This window comes from Aphelocoma coerulescens, chromosome 1 (assembly GCF_041296385.1).
Source record: "Aphelocoma coerulescens isolate FSJ_1873_10779 chromosome 1, UR_Acoe_1.0, whole genome shotgun sequence".
NCBI lineage: Eukaryota > Metazoa > Chordata > Aves > Passeriformes > Corvidae > Aphelocoma > Aphelocoma coerulescens.
Genome location: NC_091013.1, coordinates 92359380 through 92371997, shown reverse-complemented (window position 1 = coordinate 92371997; position 12618 = coordinate 92359380). Strand labels below are relative to the sequence as shown.

Sequence of the window (12618 nt, the reverse complement as noted above, 5' to 3'; positions counted from 1 at the left end):
CTTGGCTGGAACAGGCAGAGCTGTCATAAACCGTCAGATGGTTCATTTTTTAGAGCCATGTAAAGTGTCCCTCAGTAACCTGATCATATGTTGTGTTCTTAGAATAACTCCTGCTGAGGTCTGCCATGGTCACCAGAACCTGCCAACAGTTGTGACTCCTCTGTCGAAACCGCGCATTGGGTTTCACGAAGCTCCAGCCAACATTCCAACTGTGGCACAGCACCTTTATCCTCCCTGGAGCCTTTCCCTTGAAAGCATGGCACAAAAAAAAGTAGCCAAGAGATATTCTCTTATGTTCTTTACCTCTAACTCTTAACAGATAAATATCCAAGGGCAGCAATTTGCCTCCCATTCCGCCTTACACTAAATTGCAAAATTTTGCATTCAGGAGTTATCCAAGAAGGAATTGCCTAAGAGAAGTGAATAAGGAGGCTTTTGGATTCTCCATTCTACACCTGTGCACCTTTGAATATAACAGCAGAGAAGTCTCTTCCTGTAATGAAGGGGGATAATCAAGGGAATTCCCATCACCATAGGAAGCATTTTCCAGCCCTACCTCAAAGCTTCATGCTTTCTCTTAGTAGAAGTATATTAATTTTTCTGCCTCTTGTAAGCAGTATCTCTTTAAGACTTATACTTCCTCACACACCTGTTGCCAAACAAAGTGAGTTCAAAGAATTCAGTGATGTCTGCAAAATCCTTTCAGTGGGAAACAGCACAGAAGTATGTTTCTTGGCAGATTCTGTATCTTTCTGTGCCCAAAAAATATTTGCAACTACCTCTAAGTAGTTCTGTAAGAGAAGCAATTATCCAGCTGTATCCAGTGAAAGGTTTATCAAAGGGAGGTCAAGAAAGCCATCTCAACTCTCATTTCAATCTCTCTGTGTCACTTAATGCAATTTCCTGGGACATGACAGTCTCCTCAAACTTATTTAATTAACTGCTTACTGCTTTAATTAACTGGTTACAATCAACATAATGAACTGTGTGCATCAGACAAATAAATCTAGACAGAAGAGGGAAGGTAAGGACACCTCGTTTGTCCACCAAATGTCAGTGTTTCTCTGTGCATACAAAGCAAAACTAACCACCAACCAAGTCTTACCAGAAAGACACTTTTAGACAAAAGCAGCTGCCTAAAAGCAGTTGTTGCATGTCCATATGGGACTAACTGCCACTGGGGTCTGCCCCATCCATAGCTCCCCGCACAACCTTACTGCCCACCTCTCATTCCACTGCTTCCTCCTCCCAACTATGCTAGAGGTCTTCCTGGACATCAGCTGTTCCAGAAGTAGGGCTACATGTGTCAGAAACCACATTTTTGTCTTTCTGATGGTTAATCCCATCTTTTCCTTAAGATGTACAGACACCCAACTTTTACTAATATAATCTCGTTTTAACGCTACCTTTATTAAGACTTTCATCACAAACCACATTTTCTCACCAAAGCCTTGGTGAGAAGATTCTGTTTGGTTCCTCTACTCAAGAGTCAATAATGGAACTTAGTACACCACTATGATCATCATACTAAGATCATTTCCCATGAAAGGGACCATGGAAAACCATACTGCATTTTATGGCACTGACCTATCCTATCTTTTACATCTTTGACCCCAACAGTGCAGAACTTTAGTGCCCAACAGTCAGGTTTGAGTTCCCATGGCACAGTTACACACACCAATGAACATTATATTCAGCTGGGAGAAGAAAATGTCCTCACTCTGATCACTTATTCCATGCTTGAATTTTCTCAGGATTAACCTTCCACACAAAGATTCTCTAAGCTCATGCAAGCCCTACAGAAAGGGGATTTTGAAATAAAGAATCAAAGAAGGATGAGCCAGTATTTCCAAAAAATACCAAAACAGTCAGAAGCCTGAAAACTCAATATTTAAGTGATTAGCACCATCACAGCCAGCTCTTCCCCAAAATACCTGTTTTTATCATTTGACTGTGCAAGTTCTGAGCTCCTTCCTCTTCTGAAATGACAAAGTCAAAGCTTTATTTGCTGGGCAGAATGCACCAGTCAAGCCCCTCACATGGCAGTCGGGTGATTCATCTGTCTGAGGTCATAAAACTCAGTTGTCTCATTTACTAACTGGTGTAAACACTGAAACCCTCTCTTGTGTGAAAGGTCTTTGGCTGGAAAGGTTAGTGTTTACTCCTCTCCTTTGCCACTGTACAGCCTGAATTCACAGCCAGAAACACAAGAAGTGCTACCACCATTTAGAAAATGCTGTTTCTTGGTGGTCAGTTTAAGATGCTTCATATAAAGTGTTTGGCCGTGGGATAACAATTGCAGACCCTGCAAATTTGGGGAAGCTTCTTATTGATTCCAAACAAGTACTGGAGATAAATGAAAAGTCAGTCACCATGGGTGTAGTTAGAGCAAAACATTTTTCATCAACAGAACAATCTGAAAAGGTTTCCCTCTCCTTAGCTGGTCATTCCTCCTCCTGCAACATTCCATCAACCGCTGTGTGCAGCTGTACTGACTACATCGATGGGAAAAGCGGAGGGGGGACGGGGAGGAAAGACTGACATGCACCACTCTAATTACCAATAATTAAAAAATAAAACGTCCCCATTTGGATTTTGTTGTTGGTTTGGTTTTGTTTTGTTTCCCCCCCATCAGCCTATTTTTAATTGGATTGGTGAACTAGTTCATTCTGTGGTCACATTAACCACGGCATTGGCACAGCAAAGAGAACAGAGAAAGAATCGGTGCAGAACTTCTTAAACCAGTTTTGCCACCAGAGAAACTGTAGCCTGGAACTGTACTCCACCTAACCCTCACACGAACAGGCTGGTAAGAAAATGGGCAGGGCACTTCCTGTGCTTGCATCATTTGTCTAAAGGCTAAACAGCGTTAAACTGCCTTCTAATTACTGCCCCAAGGGCATGTGGAGTTATTCCTTGTAAAGATGAGCATTTACTAAGGTACAACAATGTATGCAGGCAGAAGTCCCTCCCCATCAGCCTAATGCAAAGCTCCAGGCTATGCAGCCCTTCACCACACCTCAGTCTTTAATAGTGCTTTTCAGTGCATAAATTCAGTGTCCTCATCAGCTTTGTTTTCCCACATTATCACCTCAGGCCACAGAAATGTAAGTTAATCCATCCAATAAGTACTCTCCCATATACACGTTAAGGGCTGCAAAAGGAGCAAAGCTGGGACTTGTTCTGGTACTTCCCAGAGGTAAGACTGATAAGAATCCTACAGAAAATGTTTAGATTCAGTTTGGCTGGGAAATCCCACAATCACACCAAAGCAGCTGCATATAGTAACATGAGTCCTTCATATGCCAGGGAATGTATCAGATAACACCTGAAAGAGCCAAAAACAATCCTACATGGAAAGACATGTCAAACTAACAGCTTTCAGTCTCTTGGGACACCTGAGAAAGACCTTATAGAGGCACAAAGACACTTTACTCACCAAGGCCCGGGTTTAGAGAAACTTGACTACTGAGGGTAGCACTGAAACCAATGTTTAACAGCATTTTCCAGTTCCCATCAGTCCAAGTTCTAGATTACAGATCTGGACATCTGCTAAATTCTTCCTTGATTCAATAAATGTCTGCTCATTTCGGTATCTTCCAATAACTGTAGGGCATCTGAAAGCAATTCTCAGTGATGTTGTCTTAAGGGATAGCAAAAGCTTTAGCCCTTCTCCTGGTTTTGTGGTCAGCTGCCCCTGCCAGCACCAGCAGTACAGAGTTTCTGGCAGATTTCTGCCCCAAGTGCTAATCTTGTGCATGTGCCCAGGTGACAGGCTGACCAAGCACTCAAAGCTTCAGCTGTAACAGAAATTAGAGCTAAAAGTTGTCTGTGAGATCTGTGCAGCCACTTGCTGCCTGACCAGCACAGACCATACAGTTTCTCAGGGCATCTGGTCTGGTCTGGCTCAGTCCTGTGAGGAGTCATGACTGCTTCACTTAGCACCTAAGACCACACCACCACCCAGTCCCAGCCAAACGACTGAGAATTACACAGCAGCCTCAAGGAGAGTAGAAGAACCCAGAGACTGTTCTTGTATTATATTAATAAATTCTGATTTTTTAAAGTGGAATGGCTGCTACCACCCATTTTCAGTCTGTGCCATCATAATTTAGAGTGATTTTTGATGACTTGAAGCCATTAAGTTGTAGATTCAGCTTAAACAAATGCCTGGACACCCCTGAAAAAAGTGGTTGCCTTTCCCCCTCCATCCCTCTCACCAGACTGTTCCATGGGTCAGTTCAACTCTAATCTGGCAGAAATCTGTCCAGCTCATTTTGCCAATATGATTTACAAGCAGTTTAGCAATCTAACATGGATACAAAAGGAGTCTGCTAGAAACTGAAGTTAGCCTAAAGAACAGGAGCACAAAACTGGAAGCAGAGCAGGGGAGCAAGGAAATGCGAGTGGCAGCTCCCGCTTTTCTTCTGCTGTGAACTGTAAGGTCATCTCACCATTTCTGAAGGAAATATAGTCTTGGTCTCAACACAGAACAGTTCCATACCATCCCAACTTTATCTAGAATAGTTGTTAAAGATGTCATACTCTGTAACAGGTGAAAAGAGAATGTGGACAGAAAAACCTAGCAGAAACACAGATTAAATAATTGCATATCCACACAAGGACTGGTCTGGGTAATAGCTGAATTCTGCCAAGATCATGAAAATTCCTTACAGTGGCTTGTGATATTCCCTGTTCCTTCCCACCCTGTTCTCTTTCTTCTCTAACACTGGCACAATTCTGTTCCAGATTCTTTAAGTACCTGTTCCCTGACTGAGTTTGCAGTCTGATAGATAACTGGGCAACCATGATTCAGGCAGGAGTGCAGGAACATGAGGATGACAAAACTATTTAAGCTGCAGAGATACTTAAAAATACACATGGATCCAGAACGAAATTTGCACATATCTAGGTGCTTCAGCTACCTTCAAGATGAAAGCTTTTAAACCTAGATTTGTCAAATCACTTTTCCTCAACTTTAGCCATAAAGGATCAGATGAGACATGAACAGCTTAAGCAGAGCTGGCTTTGCCTCTGAGCCCAGGAGCAGATGAGATGATTTTTGAAGGTCTCTCCCAGCACCATTTTCTGTGATTCTACTACCAAAGACGATGATGCCGTGTTTATATGCAGGAATGCTCATAATCCCCATCAGGGCTGAAAGAAACACTGAGCTGAATGCCACACGTGCTCGGGTGTTGCCCTGTAACACTGCCATGTGTAGAAACGGGCCTGTGTCTGCAGCACTTGCAGTCAACAACTTGGGCATTGCTATTGGGTTACCTCACCAAGCATTGGTTACACTCCTTGCCCTCCTGCCCACAGACTCCGACGGAATCTCCTGGAAAGGCATTGGCAACTATTGTACAAATCAAACCCAAGAGGAAAGGAGTGTGATTCTAAAGGCATTTTCCATGAAAACAGTGTCATTTCCTGATCAAGAAGCCAGAGACAGAGGAAGCCTCTGGCTGTTTATGTGCATGGAGTGGGACTCTGAGAATGTGAAGGAGTACCCAGAACATGGGTCACAAGTTCAAGGTGACAGCAATGAGCAACAGCTGCTGGCTATGCACCCTTCAGCAGCAGGTGTACCCAGGCCCCAGAGGTTTCAGTCAGCTCTGCCAGTGACCAACAGATTTACAAGACCATCTGTCTGGGCACAAACTGCACACAGCCTTCCCAGTTTTGCTGCCCAGATCTTCACCACACACAGACAATACAGGGTTTGTTATGGATTAGCTAATGAGCAACTGTTTAAACCAATAGACAGCCCTAGTTCCCCTGCGCTCATTATCTGGATCCTACATGAATGAGAATACTGCTTGTTCTTTTAGCTGTCATGCTGGCTTTTTCTGACCAAGCAGCTTCCCTTCACTTTGGGCACTAGAAAATGGAAAGGTTATGGTTTCTTACACTGGTTTTGCTTAAGGAATAAGGAATGCTTTTGAAAGAGACTTTAAAAGAAAGTTCATGTGATAGGTTTTTCTTACTTGCACTGTAGAAGTAAGGGAGTTCCTTTTTGCCTGTGCCAGGTCTCCCCACAATCTGCATATTGGCCACAAGATCTGCATATTGACGTTATCAGCTCCCTCTATGTATATGCACACCCTTTCTTGAGAAATGCTGTCATCCTTCTCTACTCAATGTTTGGCTAATTGACAGAAGACAAACTCTGAGAAAGCACTCCTGGAATTTACCTAGAAGTCTGGGCTTTTTGTTTCAGACCTAAGGAAGGGTTCCTGCGTCAATCAGTCTAATAAACATACTGATGTCACAAAGCCACAGGTAGTATGAATCACAATACTAACAATTTACAAAATCATGCAGACATTTACAGTGTAAAGCCACCTAATGCCCACTATTCTCTTGTTTCCTGTGTAAAACCATAGCACTTCCCATCTGGAATCCTCCTCTCATTCATGTAAAACACAGATACACATGCGCACATGCACACACACACACACACCATTCTTTGGGACTCATTTCACAAATACAATCCTTATAGTTTTGTCTGATACAAGTTTAAAAGTCCCCAACAACAGCATTTCCATTCTAGCTCTTCAGAGGAGAGAGATCCCTCAGCACTGAGCATCATGTTGTCTTGAAGTCTTTGCTGATATCCATCCTATATTCTTCCTTTCTCCCCCATTAATCCTAGTCATGCTCACATGTTCCACATAAAATCCCTCTCCCTCCTAAATGTTAACACCCTTCAAATATTTTTAGACTGTTATTATGTGTCCCCCCACCCTCCACCTTTCAGTCATCACTTAGCCAAGCTATGTATATTTAGCTACTTTAATCTTTCCTCCTAAATCAGTCCCTTCAACTCCCAGGGCTCAATGTTAAGTCTGGTATGCTTGCTCTTCTCAGAACTCACTACATGTTTTTGAGATCTTTCTGGTAATGTGTTTGTAGAAACCTGTCCAGAAGATAGCTTTACATGCACTTGTTTTAAAGAAAGAAGAAACCCAAGTCAGCGGGCATTATTAATTTTTATTTTTCATATCTGGTTTTCATTCCCAGATTTTGAATTCAATCTGAATTTTTAAATATTAATAAACATTTGGTATTTGTAAGAGCAAATTAGCACCTGATAGTATTGAACCCAATTGTGAAAGAATGAAGTGGGCTTTAAAATGTAAAAGAACACTAAGGTTTTTAAACTAAACTTTTCAGAAAACCACTGGAAATGTGTAAAGTTATCCAGAAGAAGAGCAGAATCAAAACAGTAACATACAGCAAGAGAAAAGGCTGACAAATTAAATATACAGTCTCTCAGTTAAAAGGCAGGTGAGTGGATATACCTACAAAACATAAAAGCTGGCCTACCACATTAGAAATCAATTAAGCTCGATGTGTTACCTACAATGAAAAAAAAATCCAACCAAGAGCCTTTCTGACAACAGACCACTACAAATTGACTCTATCTTGGAGAATTACTAAAAGTTTGAAATTAAAGTGAAAAAATCAGAGGAAGAGCCATAAGCATAATGCAATGTTGGCAATGAAGAAATCACTAACTCATGACAAAAACTGTGGCTGCAGACATACACAGTGAGAAAAATGTCATACTACACAGCTCAGTTTTTTTAAGCCTGACAGATAAATATGGGGCTACAAAACTGCTAAAAATCAAAAGGGACAGGAAAAAGTACGTGCCCTTTATTGAAACAACAGAATGAAGCCCCCATAAAAGGAGTCACAATAGTTTGGATAACATGTAGTACACAATAAAATTGCTACTATATTTATGTTCAGTACTAAGCATGTTAAGGAAAGATGCCACAGCCAGTACTGTTAACTGCAAGAAGATTTCTGGTGGGCTGGTATTTCAAAAGCAGCAAATTTCTCAATATTCAAGAAATGCTTGGAATTCATGGAAAAATACTTCTCTTTATGCTTGCATGGAGAGAACACCAGTTAAACTGACATACAGCTTAACACAAAAAACCATAAACTTGGCTCACAAAGGAGATGGAAGGAAAAGCATGACAAACTCCAGCAGAAATTTAACTCACTGCGAATGTCTCCAGAAATCTGGCTTTGTCTACTCGACAACAAAGAACCAGAGCCACACAAAAGCAAAGCTGAAAGATGACTGAGTGAAACAAACTTTGTTATTGAGCAGCTCCAAAAACATTACACCTACCACCAGAGGGGAGGGCAAAGTCTGCATCCTGACCCATTGTCCACGAATCCAAGTTTTGTCTGTCTTCTAGTGTTTAAAATAGGAGATTCCTTTTTTTTTTCCAAAACCATGGGATAAAGGGCTGTTCTACAGTTCACTAGGTCACACTAATGGAAGGGATAGGAACTTCAGAAGTATCTCTCTGAGGGATATCACAGCTGAAGTACAAATTTTGCAATTACCTGGAACATTCAGTTCAGTGTCAACTGAGCACATTCTCAGCATGTTCCAATACCTTTGATTGAAACATCATCAGGTAAGATGCTAAACTACAATACAGAGGAAAGCACTTAAAGACTGACACCTTGAAGGTTTACATATTTTAAATAGCAACGATGCTCCCCCCTCCCCTCAAGGAGAAGCGTTTATGAACTGTGACAGACAGCGTATGTTTTATGCTTCTTCGGATTTATGTGCTTTCCAGTTCTACTTTTAGTGAGACTTTGAGGCCCGGGAGAACATGAAATGATAACGTATCCCTTTGAGATAAAGGCATTGTCCTGCAAATTTACCTAGTCATTTCAGAATAGGGGTGGGAGGGACCACCTGTGACCTGGTAGCTTTGGCATCAGACTGACCTTTCATCCCATCTTCAGTCATGTTGCAAACCCAAGTCTTTGTGGTCCACTAGCCTGCTCCAGGTTTTAACTAGTAACATGGTTGGCTATCCCTTTTCTATCGCTCAGCCTCTAAGCTTTGGACATCATTAGGTATTTCCTATCAGCAATTCACAAACAGATGGCACCAGCACAGGGAATGGATGACTGCCCCCAGCTGTCTGCCCCTCCCTGCTCAGCACAGAAATGGCTGAGCTGTTTGAAAAGCAGCTGCTAAACTAGTGACTCCTTCAGAACAGCCATCTAACAAACAGCCACCAATTCTAGCCCCTCTTGCAAAAAGGTGCTCCAAGCCAGGTGTTCCTGCAGTGGAAGGAAACACTGGACAGCTAAGGCAGTAATTCGTTTCTTCCAAGCTCTTACTGTCTCTCTTGTAATGTCAAAATAAGTATCATTTTGCAAGTTACTATTTTTCATTTCTCTGCTCTCAGTACTGTTGGGAGACCTGGTCTGTTTAGCATCTCCATGCAAATCTCACAAAGGCACTAAGCTTTTCCCCTCTCCTTTCTCTAGATCAGTACTGAAGATGCCAGGAGATACCAAACACCTAATTCTGTGATCGTGTATTTAGTGCAAATGCTAGATATTATTGCTCCCACGGAAAAACATTGTTGGAAAACATAAGTGACAGATTTGTAATACTGTACCCCCACAGTGGTTCTAGCAGGCAACACTCATAAAATTATTCTGCAAGACCTTAGTGGTACCAGAGGGCACCAGAGCAGTTAAGTGCCCCAGACTCAATGCTTCTAATGTCAACACAATGATTAGGAGAAAGGACAGCATTCCATATCAGACAAGACAGCTGCTTGTGCCTTAAGCAGGTGGTCAGCAAAGCCTGCTGGAAAGGCCAGTGAGGGCTTGCACCCAGAGCGTGCTGTGGCATGAGCTTACTCAGTCAGGATGCTGCCTCCACGCAAAAATGGAACGTGTATGAAAAGAGACAATGGAAGGAAAGGCAGCAAAGGAATTGAGACGCAGATTACCAGTGTACAGAGAAGAGCTTGGCTGACTTTGGTGTGAAGGTGGAATCATGTTCAGTCAGCAATCAGCAGAGTGTTGCCTAAAGAGCTGTAAACAAGCCAACTTTGAAGAGGCATAGAGACATGAGCAGGTAGAGGCTGAATCACACCTTTCTGTACAATTTTAAACGCATTTAAGCGGAACAGCACAAATTCTTTATTTTGCCTCGATGCACTTCAGCTAAAAGCTGCCAACTTTAAACTGACAACAGCTTGCCTCACAAAAGGTGAGAAGCATGTAAATTGCATGTAGGAGAGATTCTGAGACCTGGAACATCTTGCCCAACATAGTAGTACCACACGAGCCACTGCTCAGTGAGAAACAGTGAAATGGTCCCAGTTTTGTCAGGGGAAAGGGGCATACACAGCTCTCTGTAACACCTCACCCCTTGGTTCAGAGAGCTCTGTGCCAGTCGGTCAGAGGGTGGATAAATAACCATCCCAACAGAGGCAGGGCCAGCTCCACATCAAGCTTGCCCTGTTCCACAAGCTGGCTTGTGAGTACTGAAGATGAAATCAGGGACTATATTTATTCTCCCTGCCCGGTCATATCTTTCTATAGATCCCAGACAGGGCCCCACTTCCTTGGCCGGGATCCTGGAGACGAGTAAGCAAAGGAGGGCATAAATCAGTGCCTGGGTTCTGTCAGGAGCACACTGAACCAACCATCCACACTCAGAACAGGTGCACTGAAGGCAAGCAGGGACACTGTCCCATTTGGAGTAGTGGGGGAGGGCTTGCAGAAAAGCTCTTTATTTCTTCTCCCTGAGCTTACCCTAAACTTTTCACCCTGACACTGGGTTATTTACCTTCTGCAGTTCACCAGTCCAGTCAACTAGATGTGTTCCACTTAACACCAATCTATGCTAAGTCAGGCTCAGCTAAGTCTCATTGGTTTCTGTAGCCCTTTGTACTTCACTTTTGCTCTCATTTATTTTCTTGTCTTTCACTCTCCGCTCTGACACATTCACTCCAAAACTGAAATACTTCAAGGACCGTGCAAAATGTTCAGTAAAATAATACAATCTTAAAACACAACTGTAATTTTTCACCAGTCATTTTAAAAGTCACCCATCATGAAAAGCAGTGCAGATAGAGAGCAACAAGGAGCATGTCACTAGTTCATGCTTAATAACTATGGGGTGGATTCTCAAGTAATATTTTAGTCTGAGTAACATGTTAAGCAAGCATTGGTCCCTAAAGAAGCAGTCTTACTCTAACCTCAGTCATGGCTGCTCATTCCCAATCTCACCATCCTTTCTCTAAACACCAGCACAAGCAGGTGGGCAGTATCCCAATTAAAGTTCACTTTTTTTACCCGTTCTGACCATGTTAGTTTTAAGCTGGATCAGTTCCCCGGTTGGTTCCATAGCACAACCACAAAAACGTCTGTGCCAGCACAGAGCAGGAATTGCTGTCTGCCTAAGAATACTGGCCCTACATTAGCCTCAGGGTGATCAGCCTTACCCAACCTATATGGCTCTTCCCAGACACAATGATGTATGTACCCAGTAAAACCATCCACTGTAGATAAGGCCGTGTAAACAAGACCCCACCCACACTCCCACAGTCAGAGCAATCTGTTCCCTTGCGCAGGGAACAATGGCCTGATGGGTGAACAGAAACCTGCAGAATGACTTGTGAAGTGCTCATTAGGAAGCTCCAGGGCATGCATGGAGCATCCCATGATGGGGCCGGTGAAGACAGGCAGATTCCAATGTACAGGGGTAAAAAAAAAAAAAGCAAGCCCTGACTGGGTAGAAAGAGGGCTGCCTTCTGTAAGATCCTTGAATAGTGTTCTGAGAAACTGTCCACATTGGGACTCAAAACCAAATCCTGGGCATTCAGCCTTTGCTTTGCTTTTTAGTCACAGAAGTACCAGGTGGCTTCTTGAAATACTCAGCTAGACAATCCAGGCCAGGCCAGCTTTTTATGAACAAAATCAAAAGAGAAATTTTAACTGTGGAAAAGGTCAAAAATCCAATTCAAAAGTATGTCTATCACATATAAAGTTGACTTCTGCTGCAGCTGCAAGCCAGAGCCTCTTTATATTCAGGGCTGGGTATCTGGTTAGCTAGATGAGAAGAGCCCACAAGTGAAAGATACTTGTACCAGAGCTATGAGAAAGCAAACTACAATGAAAAGGAGTACACAGAACTTTCTGCCCTTTTAAAGATCTGAAAAGTGTAGCTAGTAAACGAACTGTAGGCATTTGCACACCAGCAGAGCCATTCAGGGGTTCAGGAGCTGAACTTCTGTCCTGTAGCACCAGACATAAGAGTCCATCACCTGTTCCTACCTCCAACAAGAACTGTAAAGACAGCAGCAAGAGATACCATAAAAGATAGGCTTTGTCACACCATTAAGACATTAGATTATATATAAAGATTAGTTCAGTAGCATGCTCAACTCTGAGATCTACCTTATTGATAGTCCCCTGAAAAAGATACCTATAACTCTGTCTCCTTTGCAAATGTCAAGATCTTCACACCGATTTTCCTAAATACAACTCGAGGCAACCAACAGCATCAGCCTGGGAACACCTGAGAGAAGGGAATTCACTCAGAGCATCACTGGGTGCACAGGACAGGCTGCCTGGAGCACTGTGTTGTGCCCTTGGTCTCTCCTTACCATACATCTTGCCTTCGTCGGACAAGATAATCTTGCGGCGGCCGCATGGTGGGTAGATGGCTAGCGCTTCCTGGAAGCTCTGCTCAATGTCCGGACTCCACACGCCCTCGGCGTCATTGTCGATGGGTTTGTCCAAGGCCTCGCTGCCCCCCGAGTC

General features: G+C 42.9%; 1 protein-coding gene across 2 annotated transcripts in view; it reads right to left on the bottom strand.

Moving 5' to 3' along the window:
* The window catches only part of TEAD4 (TEA domain transcription factor 4), a 36997-nt gene extending 24453 nt beyond the window's left edge, over positions 1–12544 (bottom strand). For both annotated transcript variants that reach the window (XR_011151397.1, XM_069017694.1), the window contains exon 1: positions 12462–12544. Coding sequence is in view for 1 of the 2 variants with exons in the window: in XM_069017694.1 (XP_068873795.1) it covers positions 12462–12468 (7 nt within the window). In the remaining variant the exon portion in view is untranslated. The remainder of the gene's footprint in view (positions 1–12461) is intronic.
* Between the last annotated feature and the right edge of the window lie 74 nt (positions 12545–12618).